This window comes from Hippopotamus amphibius, chromosome 9 (genome assembly GCF_030028045.1).
Source record: "Hippopotamus amphibius kiboko isolate mHipAmp2 chromosome 9, mHipAmp2.hap2, whole genome shotgun sequence".
Classification (NCBI taxonomy): domain Eukaryota; kingdom Metazoa; phylum Chordata; class Mammalia; order Artiodactyla; family Hippopotamidae; genus Hippopotamus; species Hippopotamus amphibius.
Window position 1 is genome coordinate 37,303,481 of NC_080194.1, and position 26,593 is coordinate 37,330,073.

At 39.7% G+C, this 26,593-nt stretch overlaps 2 protein-coding genes across 2 annotated transcripts in view; both read right to left on the bottom strand.

Annotated features, from left to right (window-relative positions):
- Positions 1-6,796: 6,796 nt before the first annotated feature.
- Positions 6,797-26,593, bottom strand: part of LOC130861142 (olfactory receptor 2AG1-like) — a 124,012-nt gene continuing 104,215 nt past the window's right edge. The window contains exon 2 of the mRNA XM_057749731.1: positions 6,797-7,751. Within this exon, the coding sequence (XP_057605714.1) occupies positions 6,797-7,729 (933 nt within the window). The 5' untranslated portion in view covers positions 7,730-7,751. The remainder of the gene's footprint in view (positions 7,752-26,593) is intronic.
- LOC130861141 (olfactory receptor 2AG2-like) lies at positions 16,707-17,651 on the bottom strand. The gene has a single exon (XM_057749730.1). The coding sequence runs from the start codon at positions 17,649-17,651 to the stop codon at positions 16,707-16,709; it is 945 nt and encodes a 314-aa protein (XP_057605713.1).

Sequence of the window (26,593 nt, forward strand, 5' to 3'; positions counted from 1 at the left end):
TCTTTTTAAAAGTGGGAATCTCTGATTCTGATGAGAATTTTAGGGAAGTGGAGAGAAGTGATTTTATTATAAAATTTTCCCATTTTCATCCCATTCCTCCATTTTTTTTCCTTCTCCTTTTTTCCCACATATCTTCTCAAATAAGTTCAGCATATTGCCTGTTCAAAGCAAGGCACCTTGATAGGCATGGGAAAGTAATACACAAAGGAAAAGAAAGGGGAAAAAATAATGGAAGGAAGGTAAAGAGGAAGGAAAGGAAGGAAAGAAGGAAAGAAATGTAAGGTTGGTGGATAAAAAGTCACTACTCTCTAGGCTCATACAAGCTAATAAGGAAATCGAAACAAGTAGACATACATCTATACATCAAAAAACAAAGAAGCAAATAAACAAAACTATCACAAATACATTTCTGGCAAATGAATTTATTTTCTTCATACTTGCATTCACTCATCAAATCTATTTTCAACACATTATATATTCCAGGTACATTTCTGGAAGCTGAGGATATAGACATAAAAACTAAAGTCTCCATGGTGTTATATTTCTAACATGGTCTTAAATTTTAAGTTAACAATATCTGAAAGTTAAAAAAGAGCATGTTTAAGGAAAAACAAATGGTAAAATTTTTCTAAGAGTATGTGTACATTAAGAAAATAGTGAGATATAAAGATGAAAGTAAGACAAAGAGTCTAGATTGAGAAATGCTTTTTTTTTTTTTGTACTAAAGAATTTACCCAGCATATAATTCTGAAAATGCTGAATATTGGCTAGTTTATGGGACAGTAATGGAAAATGAGGAGAAAGGTAAGAAAAGGAGGGCTGGGGCACTGTTTTATGCCTTGGTAAAGCATTTATAATGTACACCATAGTTTCAAAATTATTCCTGGTTTGTTTTTTGAAAATATTTCTCAGTACTGGGTGGGGTAGGGAAGATCTCAGGAATCTCCATTTGTAACAAGCCCCAGGTGATTTTTAAGCACACTGAAAATTGTACTCTGCTTTTCAGGTAATGGAATGGCTTTGTATAAGCAAATTGTGTAATTATTTGCTTAATATCTGACTCATCCATTAGACTTTAAATTCCATGGCAGTAAAAAACTGTGACTGTTTTATCTGTCAAATGTACTACTAACATTTGTAGTAAAGTTCCCAGCCATTATTCCTGCATGAGAAATATTATTTTTGAATGAATGAATAAAACTAGAGTTTAACAGAAAGATATAGCCTGGAGAAATAAATAGATCTAGAAGTTTAAAGTAAATAATTGCAAATGGGTGTCTGCTAAAGGTTTTAACCAGGAAAACAAGCATATATATTGCAAACCTGAAGGAGTTATATTAAAATGCAAGTGCTTGGTCCTACTGTAGACCACGAGGGTGACAAAGATGGAGGCAATACAGATGTTTTGTAAAAATATCTCAAGGTAATTCTGAAATGCAATCCTGGATGAGATATGATGTTGGAGAAAGATAGTGGGAAAGAATCCAAGATAGAACCTTGGGGTTACCAACATATCAAGGTGGAAGAATAGCCAATCAAATCTGAGCCAACAAGAATCAGAGACACAGATGGAGAAGCTTAAATAAAGGTGTGTCAGATGTGGTGAGAGGAGAGACCCACCAGGAAAGATTTCTCAAATGTCTCAGAGTTTTATGTATTATTGATAAAAGGCTATTGAATTTGTCAATTTGGTCATTACTCACCTTGGCAAAGATTATTATAGCAGAATAATGGAATGGCACCATTATAGACCTTTAGAAAGCATACAGAATGCATTCCTGAGGAGGTGACTTTCAAGTTGAAAACTGAAGGATGAGAGAGTCAACCAGGTAAAGGTGTGGTGAAAGGTAAGATGCTGGAGGGTTTTTTTTTTTCTTTACTTAGAGAGGCTTTCCTCACCCTTAAATGTAATAAAAATATTCTCTTATGTCATCTTCTAGTTCTAATTTTGTTACCCGAAATCTGGATTCACTTCTTGGTGGTGTAGACCCAAAATGTTGCCAAAATCTTGGCTCCCTGTGCACCAAGGCCAAATCAAAATATGCAGACAAAGTTATGGAGGATAAAGAAAGAGTGGCTTTATTTTTTTGCCAGGCAAAGGGAGAACACAGTAGGCTAGAACCTCAAGAACTGTGCCCCCCTCCACTGGGGAATAGGGAGAGGTTATATAGTCAGGGGCTGTGGTCAGAGGTATGTGATAAGGATCAAGGCATAGAATTGGGGCAAAGGTTGATGGAGTCCACACTTTAGTTGATTGAAGTCACAAGGGTCAGAAAATGTCAACATCATCATCCCTCAGGTTCCTGTTGAACTCTTTGTTGAGTGCTTCAGGCTAATCTTTACCATTGGAAGAGAAGTGGGAGTCTTCATAACTGAAGGCTTATCTTTGCTATTGCTACTTTTCTGGCCTCATAGCAGTGTTTGTTTCTGCATTCTTTTGTTCCCTTAAGATCATTAATTACTGAGACCTGTTCAAAAGCAGACATTGTGGCCAGGCTTAGATCACAAAATGGCTTAGGTCAAAATGGCTTCTCTCGTGTCAAGAAAGTCATACCTGGTTTTCTTTCTCCAGGGACTCCCTTATCTGCTTACAGTTTTCACTCATGTAAAATAATACTGGTTGCTTAAGCATAGGGATCAGCAAACGTTTTCTATAAAAGGCCAGAAACTAAATATTTAGGCTTTGCATGCCATACTGTCATTTCACAACTACTCAACCCTATCATTGTAGTGGGAAAATAGTCATAGATAATACAAAACTGAATGTGCTCCCATCAAACTTTATTTTTATTTTTTTATTTTTTTTAATCTTTATTGGAGTATAATTGGATGTGGAGAAACATGTCCTCAGGAGTGTTTGCTCTAACAGATAAATCCCAAATCTCAGTGGCTTAGCAGATAGAAGCTTATTTTTTACTTACACAAATTCTAGCTGAGGGATGGAGTGGCAGGTATGTAGACCCAAGCTGACAGGAGTTCTGATATTTGGAGTTTTCAAGGTCATCTTGCATGTCAATATCCAGAAAAATGAAGATTAAAAGATTTTTTACTGGTAAGTTTTGTGGCTTAGAAGGAGCATGTATCACATTCCATTTATTGAAGCTCAATCATATGGCCCCATATAAATGCCCAAAAACAAGAGGGACATGAATTTGGGGTGGGCAGCCTGTATACCGGTCTGTTTTTGTAACATTCGATCTTTTTTTTTTAAACTTTTTTTATTGTAACGTTAGATCTTTAAAATATCTGGAATCTTTAAAATATCTGGAATTTATTTAACTAATTATATGTTAGTACGGTACTATTTTCCTAAATATTTAGCCATTTGTTCTAGTACTATGGTTGTTGCCGAAAGATCAGCTTCTGTGTACAGGTGCCGGATCAAATCTTAGAGACAGAGTTTTGGGTGAAGTAGAAAAGGATAGCTTTATTTCTTTGCCTGGCAAAGGGGAACATAGTAGGCTAACACCTCAAGAAGTATGCCCGTCTCCCTGGAGAATTAGGGAGAGGTCTTATAGTTGGGGCTCGTGGTTGGCGTATGCAATAAGGAGCAAGGCAGTAACAGTCTTGAATTCTTCTGATGGGTTGGTGGTGAGGTAAGGAGGAGTCAGCATCATCAACCTTCAAGTCCAACTGGTCTGGGGTCTGCATGCTTGTGGGCAGCACACCATCATCAGTCATTAACTTTTGCCACCTGGAAGGGGTTTCAACATCTGCAAAATAGCTCAAAGATGCTGTTTGTATGGTTGATGGGGAAACAGGGCCTTGCCCCAAGGCTGCCCTTGACTGTTTCTCTCAGGTCTCCTGTATCCCCTCCCCTCACTAATTAACAACTGCGTGAATCTGCCCATTGGAACTCAGGGAAGGTCATGGAGGCTGAATGAAGGCTGCTTCCTATAATCAAAGAAATAGGGGACACAGAAAGGATTTGTACTTAGGAGCCCGACAGAGCCCTGTTCAGTATCATGGTTACTCATTTTTTTCCCCATTAATTTCAAATACCACCATAAAATATGCTAAATTTAATTATGTATATTGCATATTCATTAATTATTGCATGTGTTTTATTGTAGCATTTCAATTACTGTAGTTTTAGTTGGTAGAACATAACTCTTATTGTTCTTCTATTTTACAATTTTCTGCTTCTTAGATTGTCAAAATCCACTTTTTAAAATGACATAAGTTTGATAGTTATTTCATTGAATTCATAGATTATTTAGCAAAAAACCAACATATTTAAATAAAATGCTAAATATTTTTATGTACAAACATGGCATATTCCTCCCTTTCATCAGTGAAGATATATACATGCACTCACGTATATATACCTTTTCACATTGTTATTGTAGAGATTGTGCCATGTTTACACCCAGATTTTTGTGGAGAAGAAGCTGTGACACACACATAGCATAGTCCATGCTCTCATAGAGTTTTCCTTTTGGAAGGTGGAGACACAGAGTATGCAAGTAAACTAAGGTGTAAATAAGAAAGTTTTACATAATGATAAGTGCAATGAAGAAAATAAACCACAGTGTATGATAATGCCTTTTGGTTTGGGTGCTTGCCACTTAAATCATTAACCTCTTTGAGAAGTTAAGGTTTTTAAGATGAGATCTGAATGATGAGAACTAGTAAGCCAAGCAGATTTGACAGAAGAATGTCACAGGCTAGGACAATAGTTACTAATTGGACATAAAGCAGGAACAGTTTTGAACCATGTAATGGACAGCAGGAAGGTCAATGGAGTTAGTGAGTGTAAGGGAGCAGCGTCTCAAATATGGACTGACAGGTAGACAAGGGCAAGATCACATGCATCCTTCTTGAAAACTGACATGATCTGGCATGTTTAGGAAGGTCAATCTGTATACTAGGGGGAAAACAGATTACAATGGGGCAAGAGTAGAAATAGGAAGCTACCGTGGAGCAACAGGCAACAGATTATGGTGATTTGGAGTAAGATACTTTTGGGGGAGATCAAGAGACGTGCCCATATTTGGAATGTATCATATAGATGAAGCCAACAGGATTTACTGGGATCAGTAAGCAAAAGAGAAAATAATGTCTGTTATACTACAAATGGTAGTAATGCAGCATATTTAAGCTACTAGAGAATAAATATGTGTGTATGTGCATGTGTGTCCTCCTTTTCAGCATAAATACACATCTGCAGACTCGTACATCCACACATATCGAGCATACCCTTTTGCAAGTGTAAGGACATTTCAATACAACCTCGAAATAATAGAAAACCAGTCTTATTATGTGGGTTTGTTTTCTGTGAAAGAATAAACATAATTGTTTACTTATGGCCTTTGCTGATGAGATGCCTTGTTTTTCTACTTTGCTCATTTCAGTAATATTTGGATTTTTAGGCAGTGTTAGAAAATCCGCATGTCAAAAACAAAACAAAGATAAATAAATGAAAAACACCTGTAGGAATGTCCAGATAGGGCAATTTCCATGATGGCTGATGTTTGGAAAAAGGAGGAATGAATATGATGCAAATATATGCAAACTACGACTAGTTTGGGCATAAAACTAGGCTGCTTACATGAGCTTTTAAGAAGGTCAGTTGGTCTAAAATTTGTGCAGATCTCAAAGTCCCTGCCCCTGCTGTGTGGTGCTTACTTAGCTCTCCCACTTGAAACTTTTTTGGGGGCCCTTACATTGGTCCAATATGTACTCCCAAAGTCATAGTTCATGCCCCAAGCTTGCAAAAGCCCCTCTCCTCATTTAACACAGTAGTTAACTGAGAGAGAGTAAATTTTAAATACAATGTGATCAAATAACAAATGCTGGAGAGGATGTGGAGAAAAGGGAACCCTCCTACACTGTTGGTGGGAATGTAAGTCGGTGCAGTCACTATGGAAAACAGCATGGTGGTTCCTCCAAAAAATAAAAATAGAATTACCATATGATCCAGCAATCGCACTCCTGGGCATGTATCCAGATAAAACTACAGTTCAAAAAAATATACATGCACCCCTATGTTCATAGTAGCACCAATTACAATAGCCAAGACCTGGGAACAACCTAAGTGCCCATCAACAGATGAATGGATGAAGATGATGTCATACAAATACACAACGGAATACTATTCAGCCATAAAAAAGAATGAAATAATGCCATTTGCAGGAACGTGGATGGAACTAAAGATCATCATACTAAGTAAAGTAAGTCAGAAAGAGAAAGACAAATACCATATGATATCACTTATATGCGGAACCTAAAATATGACACAAATGAACCTACTTACAAAACAGAAACAGACTCACAGACATAGAGAACAGGCTTGTGGTTGCCAAGGGGGAGGGGGCGGAGGAGGAGGGATGAACGGGGAGTTTGGGGTTAGCAGATGCAAACTATTTCATATAAAATGAATAAACAACAAGGTTTTACTGTATAGTAGAGGGAACTGTATTCAATATCCTGAGATAAACCATAATGAAAAAGAATATTTAAAAAAAAAGAATATATATATGTATGTATATGTATAACTGAATCACTTTGCTATACAGCAGAAATTAACACAACAATGCAAACCAAGCATACTTCAATAAAGAATAAATAAATCAATATAATGTGATACATATCTCATAAAGTACTACATGGAAAGAAAATGTAAAACAGCATGTGACAAGTAAAGCCACGTCTCTTCATTTTTCCATAAAAAGATACACTCTCCGGTATGGGGGTTTTGCCATGAGTATTTCACTTTTAGCAGAAAACTTCTAACTTTGAGGAGGACTGAATTTTGGTGGAAAGCCATAGGCTCTTCCTAGATGGTGAAATGGGTTCATAGCATATATTTTCCCAGGATCCTCCTCAAGGCCCCCATGACCTCCTGATTCCTCAGGCTGTAGATGAGGGGGTTCAGGGCTGGGGTGACAATCGTGTAGAAGACAGAGGTGATGTTGTCCTGCTTGGGGCTGTGGAGGGAACTGGGCAGGACGTACATGAACGTGGCAGCTCCATAGAACATCCCGACCACAGTCAGGTGGGAAGAGCAGGTGACCAGGGCTTTGTGCCTCCCTTCATTTGAGGGCATGTGGAGCACAGTAAGTAGGATTAGTGTGTAGGAGGCAAGGATAGCAACAAAAGAGGGAATCAGGAAAGTCACACCTGTCACGTACACCATGAGCTCATATCTGGAGACATCCGCACAGGCCAACTTCAGCAGAGGTGGGATCTCACAGAGAAGGTGGCTGATCTCCTGGGACACACAGAAAGGGAAGTGCATGGTATACAGGGTATGTCCTAAAGCATTCAGGGATGCCAGGATCCAGGGTGTGGCCACCATGAGCCAGCAGACCCTCGGCCTCATGAGGACCATGTAGTTCAGAGGATGACAAATGGCCACATACCTGTCATAGGCCATGAAGGCCAGGAGGAGGTCCTCGGCACCACCCAGGGTCAGGGCCAGGAACATCTGAAGGGCACAGCCCCCAAAGGAGATGGTGTTTTCACTGAGCAGAAAATCTGTAATGGCCTTGGGAGTGACAACAGACGTGAAGAGGAGGTCCATAAGGGAGAGCTGGCTGAGCAGGAGGTACATGGGCACGTGGAGCCGGGCGTCCGTGGTGATGACCAGGAGCAGCAGGCCATTGCTGGTCAGGGCCAGCATGTACAGGATGGTGATTGTGGCACAGAGCAGATTAGGAGACCCACTGTCCTTCAGAATCCCCATCAATATGAAGCCACTTCCCAGGGTGGAGTTCCAGTGCTCCATGCTGTGTTGTTTCTTTAGTTGCCTGGAAAAAAATGGGTGCTTGGTAAATCTTTGTCGTGATGGTCCCGTGGTTTTGTCACATCAGAGGCCCAGTAGGAAGGCCAACACGAATCCAATGGGATGATGCCTTTCCCACTGGCAACTATTTCCTCTTGATCTCTCAGTTTCTCACTCTTTTAATAGTATCTTGAGAAAAGAAGCTTCTAGATGGAGAACAAACATCATAGTAATAGCTAAATATTAAGAAGTAACTACATGAGACTATTATTCAGGATCTCAAAGCTGAACATGTATCTCCCCAGACAGATCAGATCATCTCCCTCATAACAATAAAGCAATATTCTGGCACCCATGCTCTTGATTAGTCTTGTATCTATGCTTTAAGTATAATGTTTAATCAACGATTTAAATACCCAGTCAGTGTTGTACATAAACCTGTGATGAATATCTAATACTAAAACAGGTACAGAAATGTGATTTCAATAAAGCAACTCAATATACTTCCCCATATAACTTTTGTCCACTTTGCAGCATTCAAAGCTGTAGACACAGCTGCATTTAGAAGAGCTAAAGTGTGTACAACTTCATCAGTTCACTGGACCAGCTCCACAACTCTCCATAAGCCTGAGAAGGAAGGGATTATCGATGGTTTGAGACTAGAGACTGGTGTGTTTGAGGTAGTGTCACTATTAGAGCTAATCCTTTAGAATCAATGCAAAAATAAGTGTTGCTTTTTTAAACAGGTTATGATAAAATGTCAGCCTGGGATTACTCAAAAATATGATAAAAATAAGGAATTGCTCAGGAAGATCAGATAGTTTGTTTGGGGGGAGAAATGGTGAAAGATGTAGGAAACAAAAGAGTATGTGCTGTGCGTTTGGGGGGAGAAATGGTGAAAGATGTAGGAAACAAAAGAGTATGTGCTGTGTGTAATCAGGCTCAATAATCCTAACTTTTCTCTCTTGTGCCTGACTCAGATCCCCATTCTCCCCCCTGCAGGGCCAGGGTATCCACATGGCAGTGAGGAGCCACAAGGAGGAGGAATAAGAGCTCTTGTTCTGGAAACTGCTCTTGCAGTGTGGTACCCAATCTCAGGGAGAGGACAGAAGAAACAGGAACCTGAGATTGACAGAAAGAGTGTCATGCATCATAGGAATTGGGCAGATAAATCCAATTCTGAACATATATTAAAGAATCTGTTAAGTGAAGCATATTTCTAGTGAAGCATATTTCTCTAAGTCACTTCCCTCTGTTATGTCATATATTTTGACATTTACTGGTTTCTATTAGTCTTTACTGGGTTTACAGGATTTTAATGGTAAAAAGGTACTAGAGCATATGACAGACTGATTGGTTGCTTTTAAAAATTCCTTTGTAGGCATTTATTATAACAAAGCTATTAACCCTTTTTATCAGAGGCCAGAAAAACCCATGGGGTCTAAACACAGCTCCTGATGCTTTTACCAGGAAGCAGATACTTTGGTCTGGGATGTAGCATAGTATCTTCCATCAATCCTCACTGATTTCTCATCACATTTAGAAAACCAAGAACAGAGGGGATTGGGATGGGTATAAAGCCCAAGCACCAGAGAATCTGGAAGACAGAGTCGCTGAAGTTCTTAGGTCTGCACCGGGCTCCATCTCTCAACATTCCTAGAGACTGCACACTTCCCTGAAAGTGACAGTATTCTTACCTCAGGTGGTGATAAGCCCAGCTGCCTGACCACACAGACTACTCTGGGCATTGTTTGAGGGTCAAGGAAGTTCCAGTAAAAAAGGAGAAAGAAAGGGACTTCCCTGGGGATCCAGTTGTTAACACTCTGTGCTTCCACTGCAGGGGGCACTTGTTCAATCCCTGGTCTGGGAATTAAAGATCCCACATGCCTTTTAACAAAATCCTTTGCTTTTAACAAAATCCTTTCAATTAAGAATAGTTATTTCTTGACAAACTGTGAAACTCTACTTTAGCTACTATGTTTGGCTGGACTGTAGGGACAGAAGACAAGGTATCAACGGTGAACAAACAAAACACCTTAATGACTCCAACACCTTAATGATTTTGTTAAAAGCAAAGGAAAACAACAAAAATTTGTTTTTAGTTTTGCATATAACACTTTAATTTTTCCTGATTAGAAAAGTAAAAGTCAATAAAGAACTTAGAAATGCACAAAATTGAAAATTGTCAAATGCAAAATAATTAAAAAGCATTAAAATTAAGAAGGGGGGTGGGCTATTGACTCAGAGGCTGTGCATGAATGCTTCTAGGGTTCAGGTCATGTCCTTCTTTGTAAGTGCTGTTTATCCAGGTTGTCTCACTTTGTATTTAATATTAAGTTGCAAACATTATTTTTGCACATTCTGTACATATACTTCAATGAAATTAAAAAATCAAACTTTTAAAATATCCTCTTCTCCCTATAAAAGTCACTCATAAGAATTTCCAAACAAATACCATATGCTAACTCATATATATGGAATCTAAAAAAAAAAAAAAAATGTTACTGATGAACCCAGTGACAGGGCAAGAAGAAGGATGCAGATGCAGAGAATGGACTGGAGGACATGGGGTTGGGGGAGTGGGGTGGGGCAAAGGGGAATCTGGGACGAAGTGAGAGAGTAGCATAGACATATATATACTACTGACTGTACAACAGATAGCTAGTGGGAAGTTGCTATATAACAAATGGAGATCAACTTGATGATGGGTGATGCCTTAGAGGACCAGAACAGGGAGGGTGGGAGGGAGTCACGGGAGGGAGGGGATATGGGGATATATGTGTAAATACAGCTGATTTACTTTGGTGTACCTCAGAAGCTGGTACAGGAGTGTAAAGCAATTATATTTCAATAAAGAGCTTAAAAAAAAAAAAAAGATCCCACGTGCCACCAAAAAAAAAAAAAAAAAGAATAAATGAAATGAAATAAAATAAAATAAGACAAAATACTTTTTATAAAAAGGGAGAGGAAGATAAGACTTTTCCAGCAATATTCAATTTGTTCAATTTTTGCTAAGTTATTTAAGAAGTCTGACAAGTCTGACCAAAAGAGGTGTAGGACTCCTTCTGTTCCTCTGCAGGTCTGCTCTGGAAATGAAGTAAACACAGAGAGCTAATTGAGTCCTTGGGTCTTGGAAGTTTCTATGGAACAAGAATATAGCTCACTTGTTCTCAAACCTGTACAGGATTAGGAGAAACTGCTTCTATCACACAGATCCCCAGGTAGGAGGCCCATCCAGCTCTGGAGCATTTATCTGACTGAGTTCTTGGGTACCGATGCTAAGGCTCTCATTTACTGTTGCTGGAGACTGGGAGAAAAGATAAAAGCACAGGGAATCGGGGGGAAGTAGATATTGGATGCCCTGCTCAGAGGAGAGCCCGCAATGCTGACCTCACTGCACCTGGGGCCAACGGTGAGCCAGGGACTGTCCTGGGGGAGGCTGCCCAGGTTCCTCATCCCATGAGCCCACCCCCTCTGCTCTGTTCTACACCTGTGTTCACAGGGACTTATCCTCTCAGCTGAAATGGCCTCCCCTGGAAATGCTGGTGCAGGAACCAGGATGGTAATGAATCCCTTTGGGCATGTCTCCTGGCCCTGCATCCCTGCACTCTTCTCTCGCTACATGAGCGGGAGGCCCTGGGTTTATGCTCCCTAAGGGAGGCACTGATGGCCCATTTCTAAATTACTGGCTGAACTGACCAGGAAGCAGAGGCCCCTTTCATGGGCAGCCAGTCCTCTGCCCCAGATGTAAGGTGGGCTTTGAGGCCTCTGTGGGATGTTGCTTCCCACCTCCCTCCCCTTGGCCTCCTTTATCATCCTCTTAGCCTGGACTGTTTAATTCAACATGACTGTGCTCTGTGGAGTCTGTAAGCACCAGAGCGTCCCTTCATTGACCTTCGGCAATCTGTTGTGTCCTGTACATAAGTATGTGTGTCTGGTGTTACTACTGTCTGCTCCCAGTGACATTTGAAGAGAAGGTGTGCAATTCTGTAAATATTCGGCAGGAACAATAAAAATAAGTACAGACAGTACTGAAGTGGGAGAATGTCAGTGTTAATGAAAATCTTTTAAAGGCTCTCAGAGGAAAAAGACAGATTTCCCACTGACAAAGACAGATAGAAGATAGTGGAGTCTTCCATGGCAGTACTAGGAAAACAGAGGAATACCTTCAAGAGTGCTGAGGGATATAACTGCCCCCACCTGGAGTTCTGTGCACAGATAAAGCATCACGAGAGAGTGAGAACAAATTACAACCAAAAACTACAAGACTTTACCACCAAAGATGCCCCAATGAAATAATTTCAGCAAGAAGAAAGGTGATGCCTAGGGATGTATATAATACAGGGAGCAATGGTGAACACAGAAATTGGCTTAATAAATGAGTTGACAAGTTTAATTGACAAAGAATAGATACATTTGTGTTTCAAAACTGTAAAACTAAAATCTTGACAAAGATAACAAGATGACTACTTTGTAAACTTTGTTTTCTACCAATCTCAATTACAAATTTCAGTCCCAGCTATAATTTTCCCTGCCTTGGAACAAACAGTCTTTGCTGAATCAAAATTTGGAGGAAATGTTTCAATTTCACACTTTTTATCATACTTCAACTTATGAAAAATTTATTTATCACACTTGCACATTTTCACAATTTTGAGTGGGTGCACAGAGGAGGGAAAAGACTGAAATTCTGCAACAGTACCTTAATATTTCTCAATGCTCCTTAAAATCATTACATGTATAAAACAACTTTGACCAGCAGCTAATGGAAAGTATGTAAAAAACCACACTTCAGGTTTGTTCAGTGGCAGATATTTTAGCATTCAGAGTAATATCCGACTTACCGAACACCATAATTTTAAGTGAATAAATCTGGGCCATCCCCAAGAGCCAGAATTTCATCCTTACCAAAAATGTCAGGAAGAAGAACTTAATTTAATACCAAATGAGACTAGATTTGGGGGTATAATTATCCTGTTTCCTCTCAAGGTTCTGGATCTTTAATGTTTAAAAGTCCTACTGGATGTCTCATTTATTGTATGTTACATTTAAATCTCTTTTCAAAGCAGATAGGATATAAACAAAAATTTTTAAATTCTCAAAAAAAAAAAAAGCGAAACCCACTGAGATGGCAGAGAATTTTTCTATTGGTACTTAAAGAAGGCTGTAGAAGTAGAATATTAAAAAGCTTCATATTCAATTATTAAAAATGGCCATTTCCTACATTTTTTTTTCATTTCTATTAAGGTACAATTTTCACACAGTAAAATTTGCCTTTTTTAGCATACAGTTCTGCAAGTTTTGACAAATATGCTACAGTATATAACCACCACCCAAAATCAAGATACAGAAGTTGCATCAACCTCCCAAATCTCTGGTGTTCTTTGGTAATCACATTCTGCCCTCCCCAATCCCCTTCCAATTGTCTGATCTGTTTACTGTTGCTCCTATTTTCCCCCCACATGTTGTATGAATGGTTTCAGACATTTTGAGTCTAGGTCCTTTCGCTTAGCATGATAGATTTGAGATTCATCCAAATTCTGCTATTACTAGTCTGTTCGCATTTTTTGCTGAGTAGTGTCCAGTTGTGTGGATGTATCATTGTTTATCCATTCGCCAGTTAAAGGACATTTGTGTTGTTTCCAGGTTTTGTTGTTTCTGAAAAAAAGCCATTATAAACATTCACATATAGGTTTGTTTTGTTTTGTTTTTTGGCTGTGTTGGGTCTTCATTGCTGTGTGCAGGCTTTCTCTAGTTGCAATGAGCAGCGGCTACTTTTTGTCACAGTGCACGTGCCTCTCATTGTGGTGGCTTCTCTTGTTGCAGAGCACTGGCTTTAGGCACATGGGCTTCAGTACTTGTGGCATGCGGGCTCAGCAGTTGTGGCTCGTGGACTCTAGAGCACAGGCTCAGTAGTTGTGGTGCATGGGCTTAGTTGCTCAGTACATGTGGGATCTTCCTGGACCAGGGCTTGAACCCGTGTCCCCTGCATTGGCAGGCGGATTCTTAACAACTGCGCCACCAGGGAAGCCCTCACGTATATGTTTTGAGTGAACATAGATTCCTATTCACTTGGGTAAGTACCTTGCAGTGAATTTGCTCAGATGTGTGCTAAATATGTGTTTAGCTTGATTAGAAACTGTCCATCTGTTTTCCATAGTGACTGAACCATTTTCATTCCCAATTTTGTTTTCATTCTGAATTTTATTAAGCTGTAAAATATAGGCTCTTTAAATTGTCATAAAAAGTGAAAGACATGTTGCCTGAAGCTTTAAATTTCGTGTCTTCCTAAGTAATATTTAAAGATAAAAAGAAGAGTTTTGGTCAATGAGCAGGATTTTTTATGCAAATAAAGAAGAAGGTGCAATTCAACACAGAAAGTCATATAGGGACACACACACACACACACACACTCTTAAGGTTGGAGACTGAAATCCTTAATGACAGTTAAATACGGTCTAGTTAGCAATTCTGGAAATATTTTTTTAAATTATTCAAAGTTTTTCTCAGATATGTGGATTATAAAGATTTACTGTATCTCCTATTGAACCTAGGTTTTAATCTCTAAGCCCTTTTAGGCTCATTGGTAATCACAGGTAATGATTCTAAAATTCACATTTACAATTTTATAAAATATACAAACTCCCTTTGTCAGACAGTTGAGTCATACACCTCTGTCATTGTTGACAAGCACAACTGCAGTGTGGGGTGGGGGTGGGGTTGGGTGTGGGGGGAGCCTGATGACAGTGGCAGGAATCATGAATGGCAGAAAAGGATCAGAAGCTATAGGCACAGTTAAGTCTTTCAAGACTATTTGCTCTGAGGAATGGGGTAGTACTAGTACTATCCAGAGATACCCTCTACTGCTGTACGTGTAAGAAGACAACATATAATCAAGCAATTGTAAATAATAATAACAAAAATACATAATATGGAATGCTTATTAAGAATGCTAATAGGAAAATCAGCTATGTAGAAACACAATTAACTTAAAGCCTCACCATCCATAATGTACCAAAATAATTGTGGAGAGATTAAAGTTTATTAAGCAAATCGAAAGAAATATGGAAATATTCTCTGAATTAAAAATGGGAATTGTAAGGGTATAATTGACTTAAAAATGCAATGAAAAAGGTGAATTTATGAAACTATGTAAGTGTTGTGGCACTTCTCTATCCAACATATCCTACTACATGTGTGTATATATCTATATCTATAGATATAGATATAGATATAAAATAAACTGAAAATAAATGTTGCCACATAAATAACTGTCAAATTGTTTGGGACCTTTGTCTACAAAGGGCTACAAAAAATCATTTGAATGAAACAAAATAGGTAATATAAGTGAAAAAGCCTGTTACTTTTTATTGATATGTTTAATAAACTAGCACAGGGAGTTCATATAAGACAGCACTGGAAAGAGTGTAGTGAGGCAGGCACTGTCACATAATGTTAGCCAGTATACCAAGGGTCTCTTTCTCATAAGCAATCGGCTCTTTAAAAAGAGAATTTCAAATAGTTTCTTTACTTATATGCCAGTATTTCCACTTCTAGAATTTGACCTAACATATAATACACCCGTATGTAGGAAAATTTGGAGGAACAAAATTAAATGCAAGGAAATCTCCAAATACATTGTAGAGGATTTGTATGATGATATTATGTAGTCAATTGAAATTAAGATTTATCAAGAATATTTACTAGTTACTCGTCTAATAGCTAGCATGATTTAAGCACTATTTGCCAGGCTGTGGTCTAAGTGGGTAATCATCTTATTTAAGTCTCCCCAAAACATCATGAGATCATTATGAGTCCTATTATTACCACCGTTTTTCAGAAGAGCAAACTGAGACATAAATGGTTTAATTTAGTGTTCAGAGATGCACAGATGATAAAAGGGGAGCAGAGATTACACTCAGCACTCTGGCTCCCTCCCTCCCTGCCCCCTCTCTCTACCCCTACACTATAATGTCCCCTCCTCAAGAGGAAGGGTCACCAAATTTCAAACAACAAAAAACCAGGACTTTAACCAACATGTATATAACTATTCAGTAAAATACACATATGGATAACCAAAAAAAATGAATGGCAAACTTTGTAGGTGATTTTTGCTTCTTTCTCAATTTCTGAATTTTCTGTTTTTATAATGAACTTGGATTACTTCCATATAATATTAGATTTTATATTACCTTTGATCTTAGTAGACTAAATAATTTCTGTAAAGAAAGAAAGTATTTCTGAGTTTTAACCAAGCACTACTCTCAAAAATAATTCCAACTTTGTGAGCCAGAGTGTTTTGGAGCTTCTTAACAGAACAGATATACGTTCCCAGCTTTTGTTATAAATTTTCCCACACTGATAAAAATAAAGCACAGCTAAGCGAGCCAGAAAGTGAACTATGTATTGTAGCCTTCCTTTTCCATGGACACAGATATATACATATACTTACTACCCAATTGTTTTGATGTTTCAAAACAAGTCGGTATGTATGTAAATTTAAAAAATTTACAAAAATTTTATACTAAAAAAATTTACATTAAAAAAATTCAAGCAAAATATATAACACATGACTCTCACTGCTATGGTATCTCCAACCCTCACTTGAAATCTGGGAACTTTCACATTCTATTTTATTCATCTGTGTACTCTAACTTTAATTTCAGACAGTACAAAAATGCCTCATTAGCCTTTTCCACTATCTCAACATAAGTCTGTACAATTGTAGTCACAAATCGATTATTCTTTCCAGCTAATTACTTGAACCACCATCTACCTAATAAACAAGAAGCCCGATACATCTTCTGAGGATACTTTTCTCTACAATTGTCTAAGAAACCAGTTCAAATGAGAGCAGTCCTCCCCTGATTTTAAGAGGCTATTGGAGTTTGCTGAGCCTTTTATAAGCTATATCATCATTGCTGCTACATGATATTGAAATTGAAAATTACTGCCCTAGCACGCCTACTTGGTAACTGTGTCAGGAGTGTGTCCACAGCATATGTTTTCCCAGGATCCTCCTCAAGGCCCCCATGACCTCCTGATTCCTCAGGCTGTAGATGAGGGGGTTCAGGGCTGGGGTGACAATCGTGTAGAAGACAGAGGTGATGTTGTCCTGCTTGGGGCTGTGGAGGGAACTGGGCAGGACGTACATGAACGTGGCAGCTCCATAGAACATCCCGACCACAGTCAGGTGGGAAGAGCAGGTGACCAGGGCTTTGTGCCTCCCTTCATTTGAGGGCATGTGGAGCACAGTAAGTAGGATTAGTGTGTAGGAGGCAACAGTGGCAGAAAGAGGTAGCAAGAGGAAAGTCACACCCGTCACATACACCATGAGCTCATATCTGGAGGTATCTGCACAGGCCAACTTCAGCAGAGGTGGGATCTCACAGAGAAGGTGGCTGATCTCCTGGGACACGCAGAAAGGGAAGTGCATGGTATACAGAGTATGTCCTAGAGCACTTAGGGATGCCAGAATCCAGGATGTGGCCACCATGAGCCAGCAGACCCTCGGCCTCATGAGGACCATGTAGTTCAGAGGATGACAAACGGCCACATACCTGTCATAGGCCATGAAGGCCAGGAGGAGGTCCTCGGCACCACCCAGGGTCAGGGCCAGGAACATCTGAAGGGCACAGCCCTCAAAGGAGATGGTGTTTTCACTGAGCAGAAAATCCATAATGGCCTTGGGAGTGACAACAGACGTGAAGAGGAGGTCCATGAGGGAGAGCTGGCTGAGCAGGAGGTACATGGGCACGTGGAGCCGGGCATCCATGGTGATGACCAGGAGAAGCAGGCCATTGCTGGTCAGGGCCAGCATGTACAGGATGGTGATTGTGGCACAGAGCAGCCCAGGAGACCCACTGTCCTTCAGAATCCCCATCAATATGAAGCCACTTCCCAAGGTGGAGTTCCAGAGCGCCATCCTGTGCTGTTTCTTTAGTTATGTAGAACCAGATGGTCTTGGTGAAAGCCTTTCTAAGGGAGATTACCCTGAAGTTTGTTGCAGCTAAGTTTGTCCTTTGTCTTCTGAATTTCTGAGTCTTTCCATTAAATTATTATAAAGTATTATATAAATTGGAAACAAGAATCTTGGTAATAACCTGTCATCTTTCAATAAGATATCCAAGAGCATGAACCCAAGCAAACATTTCTTTAGAAAGATAAAAACATGCCTATCTTCCTAACAAAGAAATACAGTGCACACTGGGTGAAAATCCAGTTGTTTTTCTGCTTAAAATTTACTTGGGATTTTGATTCAGTTTCTGAATTTTTCTCTATGTTGTCTACTCCCCTAGACTTGACATCTGCCTTCACTTTCCAGTCTCATTGTTCTTGACAGTTTTCTCAACAGGGAACCTCTTGGCTCTTGGACCACTTGGTCTCTTGTGTTCTTGAACTGTCCTTACATCCTCGATGAGCATACTATTACGCTGCTGGAGGGAAGAGGAATTCCTTGCTAAATTGAATTGTTGGGATAATGTAGATTTTGGAGGTAAACCTGCAGGAACAGTACAAAAGGCATTTGCCTATTTTCAGGTAATGATGTTTGCTCAGGAGGAATGAGGATGGAGACAAATGTAATAAGATTTGAAAAGATATGGCGAGGTATTAGTGTTTAGGGCACATGACAGAAGGGGTGAGTGATAAAAGAAGGGAATTTATAGAAAAGACTCAAAGCAATCCATCACCTGAGAGTCAAAACAAGACTCTGAACAACAACAAAAAAGAGATTCCTCTATTTCACAATACTAGCTGTATAAGCAAGGATGCTGGTCTTGCTGAACTTTGAATCTATGTGAAAGTACTGGTGGGACAGTTTGAGAAGGACAGGAAGTGGTGTTTGGGGTGTGTGGAACAGTGTTCACTTAGCTTCCTCTATATGAAAGCAGACCTTTCATAGTTGGACAGGGGACTTAGGAGGCACTCTGGAGAAGAGGATAGTCCACCAAATGTTTCATCTTTCCCTTGTATCATCTGCTCCTACTCCTCCTCTCTTAAGTTTATGTCACCATCCTTGTCAATTCAGGGTTGAGACCTTCAAGTAGCTGAATGATAAAGCCCTGAAATTGGAAGGTCCAATTGATCTAGGTCCTTTTATTCATTCCATAAATATTTACTAAGGACCTACAATGTATCAGGCACTACATTTGATGCTAAGGAAATTGCATAGTTGTGAAAAGCCCATGATACAAACACCTACACACATCTACTGGCAATGATTGATATACAAAGGAAAGTATAACATATTATGAGTTCATCTAAGTGAGATTTCAGGGAAGGAAACCTTATATAATCACTTATATGCCACTTATACAAGCTACAGGCTGTGAATGAATATAAGGGAGATAAGAAAAAAGGGTCAGAATATAATAACCGAGAGAGAGAATAGCATTGTAAAGGTCGGAACACTGAAAAACCCAAGAATATCCTCCTTGCACTTATACCACAATGAAGTCTAGGCAAGAAGTCAACCAACAAAACATCCTTTTGTAAAACTGTCTCATCACCTTTTTGGCGTCTGAGATCTTTCCCTTGCCTCACAAAGCCAGAACTATAGGTTTAAACTAAGAAATATTGAGTGGAAGAGCTTCTTTGCCCATTGACAACAACGAAAAGACAAATTCAAAGACAATTTGGACAGGATTTCAAAGAAAGAAAAAAGCAGGGCTTAAGTAAAGTGATGATTCTTAGGACTCAAGATCTTTCCTATCTGCCTTCCTTCCCTTGATTCAGAACCCTGCTTTCCCTCCTTCCATTCTCTAGTTTCTCTCCTCTAGGGCCATCTGAAGATAAATACCAGAGGACACACACTGTGGCTACAGAGGATGAGCCCCATTTCTAGAAAACTGCTGGTGGTGGGTGAAGACTTCAGACCAAGAGAATTCAGCAGAGACTGAGATTAACAGAGGGGCAATGTTGTACTTTATAGGAAATGGTCAGACAAAGCCAATATCAAGATGGAGTAAAAAATTTGGAAGCATATCTTTATAAGTTATTCCTCTGTATCATTGCTAGTATATTTTAAAAAATTTCATTGACTTCAATTAGGTTTTTCTGTGGCTTTGGACTTTAGTATCAAGCAGGCATAGGAAAGAGGCACTGCAACTGATTCTAGATCATCCCCTTTTGAGATACCAATCTTTTAGGGGTACACATCAGACTATTAGAGGCCAGGACACTCTAGGTCTAGAGATAACACTGAGACTTTTACCAGGATGCCAGCATCAGGAAGTACAGGAACCCAGTTCTGGCCGGTGGAACAGATGAATATGGTTGTACCTACATATAGGGGTACCTAAATTATAGAAGAGAATGAATGAGTTATAAAGCCTGAGGGCCTGAGAATCTGAGAAGCAGAGCAGTGAGGTCTTGACCATGTTCTTAAGACTCCCAGATTCCATTCAATTTCCTTGAAACAGAGAGAGAGCCCTTACCTCAGATGGAGAGGGTCTCAGCTGCCTGTGCACACCTACTGCCCTGTGATTCATCTGAGGGATGATGTTCAAGAAGATGAAGAAAGAGGAGGTGGTTCTTCTGTAAGGGTAGGATGTAGGCGTGTGTACGGCTATGTCTGTGACCAGAGGTCAAAGACCCCTCCAGTCACTGGCGTTTGCAAGTCCTCTCTGGGGGTGGAAAGGGATACAAACAGGCAGCTGAGAACCTAGGGCAGGATCCTGGGAAAGCAAGGAGCTAAATCTCTACTAACTTCTCTTGTCCATTCTCCTTGTGAGAAAGCCTTCATAGTCTTGGCATCATTCTGGCTGAATTCTTGAGTCCAGGTACTCAGATTTTCAGGTGTTCCTATCTTACTGGGACCCATGATAAAAGATGAGCAAGAATTTGGATATAAAAATATAAGAGGATCTGCCCAAAGGAGACTCTACACAAGTCTCACTGTCTCTGGGGCAACATTGAGATGGGGCCCTGTCCTAGGGGAGGCTTCATGGTCTCATGCCCTCAGCTGACATGACCGCCCCTGAAAATGTTGCTCCAGGAAACAAGATTTTAATGACTCTCCCAGGAGTGTCTCCTGGCCTCCAACTGCTGCAAACTTTACCCACTAAATGAGCTCTGAGGCCTGAGGGCTGTTTTCCACCCATATGGATTTACTGAGGCTGCTTCCAAAGCCTTGACTAAATAGACAGTGTCAGTGAATGACCTAAGAAGCAAGGGCCCCTAGTTAGCTCTCCTTCCAAATTATAAAGTATACCTTATAGGTTTTGGTTTTATAAGTGTTGCTGCTCCCCATCTCCCAATTTGTGCCTCAAGCCTGGGCCATCATCAGCCATAACTGAAACTGAAACGGAAAGTGAACTGAACTTTGCAGTATTTCTGTTCATATCAGGCCTTCCTTCCTTGACCTTTAATTAGTATCAAAGCACTGATTTATTGGACCTTTCTATACTTTTAAGTTATTTGTTTCTCCTTTTATTCTCATGAATGCATGATCACACACATGTGCGTGAATGTGTACATGTTCCTTCTCTCAGTGTCCAGTAGGCTCAGCTGCTTAGAGCTCTGGGCTGTTGACACACAACCTGCCTCTACCCATCACTGCTTTAGTTCAGGCCAGTCCTTCTCACCCAATTTTTTGCCAGGTCCTCCTCATTCTTCAGTGTCTCTTTAATCACCTATTTTTTCCATTAAATTCTGAAACTGCTGCTGAAATTACATCTTTTTTCTTTCAACTTTAAGAAAACTAAAAATAAGTTTTTATTTTCTGATTATAAAAAGAATATACTCAAGAAAATTATTGCAGAAGTATGACAAAAGAAGTAAAATACAAGAATTATAATTTTTCTCATTATAAATAGAACATACCCCAAAGAAGCTTTTATGCATGTAAAATGTAAGAGCAACAATACTCACAATGAAGCAAAAACTGGAAACAACCCTTATGCCCATCAATGGTGGAATGGATAAACGTTCACACAAAAGGATATTATGCAGCAATCAAAACAAAGAAATCAGAAAGACATAAAACAAAACAAATAACTCAGCAATCTCATATAAAGAGAAAAAAGAGTCCTAAGGATTATGTATCATCGGAGAAAAAAGATGGCAGTGAAGTAGAAGAATGTGGAATGCATCCCTCTCCAGAAATGCATCAGGAATACACCAAAAGATGCAATAATTCCCACATAGAACCAGCTGAACACCAGCAACTGACCTCGGACACCAGAAAGGACTGCAAAAATCCCGACATAACTGGGCAGGACAGAGGGGGAAAAAAAAAAAGGACAAAGAGGAGGAGAAGAAAGGAAAGGGACTGGTCCCACACCCTGGGGGATCTGAAAAAGAGGGAAGATTGCTGAATTTGGGGAAACGTCCCTTATCTGATGGGAAACCCCTGGTCCAATGGGGAATTTCCCTGGGTCAGAAGGGAGGCATTTGGGACTCTTCAAAGAGGGTGAAGCAGCTGATCTGTGGCAGACAGGAAAGACTGAGAAACACATGGAGGGTCTGCACCATGGCTCAGCGTGTCTGGACTGAAACATCGGTTCACAGCTGAACAGGGGGTCTGGGAACTGGAACGTGGGAACTGGAGAACTGGCTCAGGGTGAGAAATATTGTTGGCAGTGGAGAGATGGACTGAGAGGACAGGAGGGAAGAAATCTGCAGCAGAGAGTGCCTACCATAGAAAGCTGGGCGGCCGTGGTGGTGGTGCAATACTGCTGACTCACAAGCGGGGGGAAGAGCCGCGAGTGTAGCCTCTCTCTCAGCGCCTGTGATGGACAAAGGAAGGACCCCTCTGGGCCTGGCTAATGCACTCAGGGATAAGAAGGGCCCCCAGGTGGGGCTGGCCTAGAATGCCTGCGGCCGAGAGCCAAAAGCCCACAGAGTGACCCAGCTCTGGACACATTCTGTTTACACCTGAGACACCAGCACCCCTCTGAAACAGGCACTGCCACGGCTGACTGAGCTGCCATGACCCAGGCAGGGCACTGCAGCAGAGTTGTAGCGGGGGGAGGAGTCACGGTTGGAGTCGCTCTCTCAGCCTGAGCCTACCAAGCTGCTGTGACCCAGGCAGGGCACCACTGCTCACTCACTTCCAGGGGGAGGAGCCACTATTGTATCCTCTCTCTCGCCACACACCCGCACTTACAGATGAACAATAAAAGAAGCTCTGCTGGTTGCAGAGTAATACAAAAAGGCCAAGGTGGTTAGAAGGACACTTACAGCTGAGACCCCAAGGAAACAGAAATATTAGTATTAATTCTATTGATCTGGTCCATTCTGGGGTCAGTTCTAGTTTTTATTTTATTTTATTTTATTTTATTTTATTTTATTTTTATTTTTATTTTTATTAATTACAATCTTAGTCCAAAGGGATCTACACGTTTTAAAACATATTTTTTGTTCTATTTTTATTCTGTTTTTATTTTTAGCCTTTTTATATATTTCTAATTCTAGCTAACTTTTTGTAGTGCCGACTGTATCTCTCCTACCTTCTTTTCATCTCTATCTTTTATACATTTCTATTTCTTCTTTTTCTTTTCATACTTCCAGTCACACTATGCTCTTCTGTTGCCCTGTCTTCTATCCTTTTTAGATCATTTTATCTTAATATACTTATAAGCAATATTATCAGTCTGCTCTGTTTCCTTGCTTTATTCTCCAGATGACACACTGCTCTGGTATTTATTATTAGGTTTGTGTCTTTATCTTAGTTCTAAGTGTAATTGTCTGATTTCATTCTGAGAATCTTCAGTCTGTCTGGTGGTACTCTAGCTCTTTATTATATTTGATCCTAGCTTTCAAAATCTCCCTGGATTTGTGTTTGTGTGTGTGGTTTCTTTTTTCTTTTTCTTTCTCTCTCTCTTTTTTTTTTTTTTTTTTTTTGGTTTTGAAATTTTGTTGGTTTTCTCTTTGATTGTCTGATGGCATGCTGGGGTTCTTCTGTCAGGTCTTTCTAGTGCCTTATGTTCTATTGGATTCATTATTTTTGTGCTTTATACATTTATGTGTTTCCTTGATTTAGTATTTGTTTGCCTCAACACACTGCCATTAGTCTGAGGCTTGGCCAGTCTTCTTTAAACCCCTTTATTGCCAGGACAAGCAACCTCTGAAGTCTGGACTACACCATCAGAAGTCAAGTAAGAGGCTTTGGGGAAGGAGCACTGAATGCAGGATGTTAGACTAATAGGGAGTCCTCAGATACAGGAAAGATTAACTGAAGAGAACTCTCACAGAGCCCTGTATCAGAGTCTAAGACTCGGCTTCAACTGACTGTCTGCAACTGCAAGTGCTGCACACCTCACACCAAACTGCAAAAAAGACAGGAACACAAACCCACCCATCAGCACACAGACTAACTAAAGCCATATTAACCTCACAGATACCCTAACACACCACCTGACATGACCATGCTCATCAGAGAGAAAAGACATAGAGCCACACACCAGAAAGCAGACACCAGACCCCTCCACCAGGAAGCCTACTCAAGACACTGGACAACCCCACCACAGGGGGCAGAGGGCAAAAACAAGAGGAATTACTACTAGGCAGCATAGGGAAAGGAGACAGTAAATTCTATAAATTAGACAAAATGAGAAAACAAAGAAACACCATACAGGCAAAGGAGCAGGAAAAAACCCCACAAGACCAAATCAATGAAGAGGAAATAGATAAATTGCCTGAAAAAGAATTCAGAGTAATGATAGTAAAGATAATCCAAAATCTTGATAACAAAATACACAAAATACAAGAAACAGTTAATAAGGACTCAGAAGAACTAAAGAGCAAACAAACAGTAATGGACAACAAAATAACCAAAATTAAAAATACTCTAGATGCTATAAGCAGCAGAATAACTGAGGCAGAAGAACGAATAAGTGACTTGGAAGATAGAATGGGGGAAATAACTGCAACAGAGCAGGAAAGAGAAAAAAAGAATAAAAAGAATGGAAGACAGTCTCAGAGACCTTAATGACAACATTAAGTGCATCAACATTCAAATAATGGACATCCCAGAAGAAGAAGAAAACAAGAAAGGGTCTGAGAAAATATTTGAAGAGGTTATAGTGGAAAACTTTCCCAACATGGGAAAGGGAATAATTAATCAAGTCCAACAAGTGCAGAGAGTCCCATACAGAATAAACCCAAGGAGAAACATACTGAGGCACATATTAATCAAACCAACAAAAATTAAACACAAAGAAAAAATATTAAAAGCTGCAAGAGAAAAGCAACAAATAACATATAAGGGAAAACCCATCAGGATAAGAGCTGGTCTTTCTGCAGAAACTCTGCAGGCCAGAAGGGACTGGCAGGATATACTGAAAGTCCTGAAAAAGAAAAACCTACAGCCAAGAATACTCTACCCAGCAAGAATCTCATTCAGATTCAATGGGAAAATCAAAGGCTTTACAGACAAGCAAAAGTGAAGAGAATTCAGCACCACCAAACCAGTCTTACAACAATTGTTAAAGGAACTTTTCTAAGTAGGAAACACAAGAGAAGGAAAAGACCTACAAATACAAACCCAAAACAATTAAGAAAATGATAATTGGAACACACATGTCAATAATCACCTTAAGTGTAAATGGATTAAATGCTCTAACCAAAAGACACAGACTGGCTGAATGGATACAAAAACAAGACCCTTCTATATGCTGCCTACAAGAAACCCACTTCAGACCAAGAGATGCATATAGACTGAAAGTAAAGGGATGGAAAAAGATATTCCATGCAAATGGAAGTCAAAAGAAAGCTGGAGTAGCAATACTCATATCAGACACATTAGACTTGAAAGTAAAGACTATTACAAGAGACAAGGAAGGACACTCCATAATGATCAAGGGATCCATCCAAGAAGAACATATAGCAGTTGTAAATATCTATGCCCCCAACATAGGAGCACCTCAATACATAAGGCAAATGCTAACAGCTATAAAAGGGGACAACGACAGTAACACAATAATAGTGAGAGACTTGAACACCCCACTTACATCAATGGACAGATCATCCAAACAGAAAATAAATAAGGACACACAAGCTTTAAAAGACACATTAGACCATCTTGACTTAATTGATATTTATGGGACATTCCATCCAAAAGCAACAAAATACACTTTATTCTTAAGTGCACACAGAATATTTTCCAGGATAGATCACTTCTTGGATCACAAATCAAGCCTCGGTAAATTCAAGAAAATTGAAATCATATCAAGCATCTTCTCTGACCACAACACCATGAGACTAGATATCAATTACAGGGGAAAAAATGTAAAAAATACAAACACAACTGAGCTATGCCCATCAAATTGGATTAAAGTCTTACTGAGCTCCACCCACCCAGCCCTACCCACCATCAGTCCCTCCCATCAGGAAGCATGTACAAGCCTCCTAGATATCTTCCTCCACAAGAGGGCAAACAGCAGTATCAAGCCGTATCAGCAATATTTTGTCTTGTGGAACTGAAAACCACAGCCACAGAAAGATAGAGAAAATGAAAAAGCAGAGGACTTTGCACCAGATAAAGGGACAGGATAAAACCCCAGAAAAACAACTAAATGAAGAGGAGATAGGCACCTTTACAGAAAAAGAATTCAGAATAATGATGGTGAAGATGATCGAGGACTTTGAAAAATGACTGAATGCAAAGATCGAAAAGTTTACCAAAGACCTAGAAGAATTAAAGAGCAAACAAACAGAGATATGCAACACAATAATGGAAATGAAAAATACACTAGAAGGAACCAATAGCAGATTAACTGAGGCAGAAGGGTGAATAAGTGACCTGGAAGACAGAATGGTGATAATCACTGATGTGGAAAAGAATAAAGAAAAAAGAATCAAAAGAACTGAAGACAGCCTAAGATACCTCTGGGATAATGTTAAACGCGCCAACATTTGCATTAT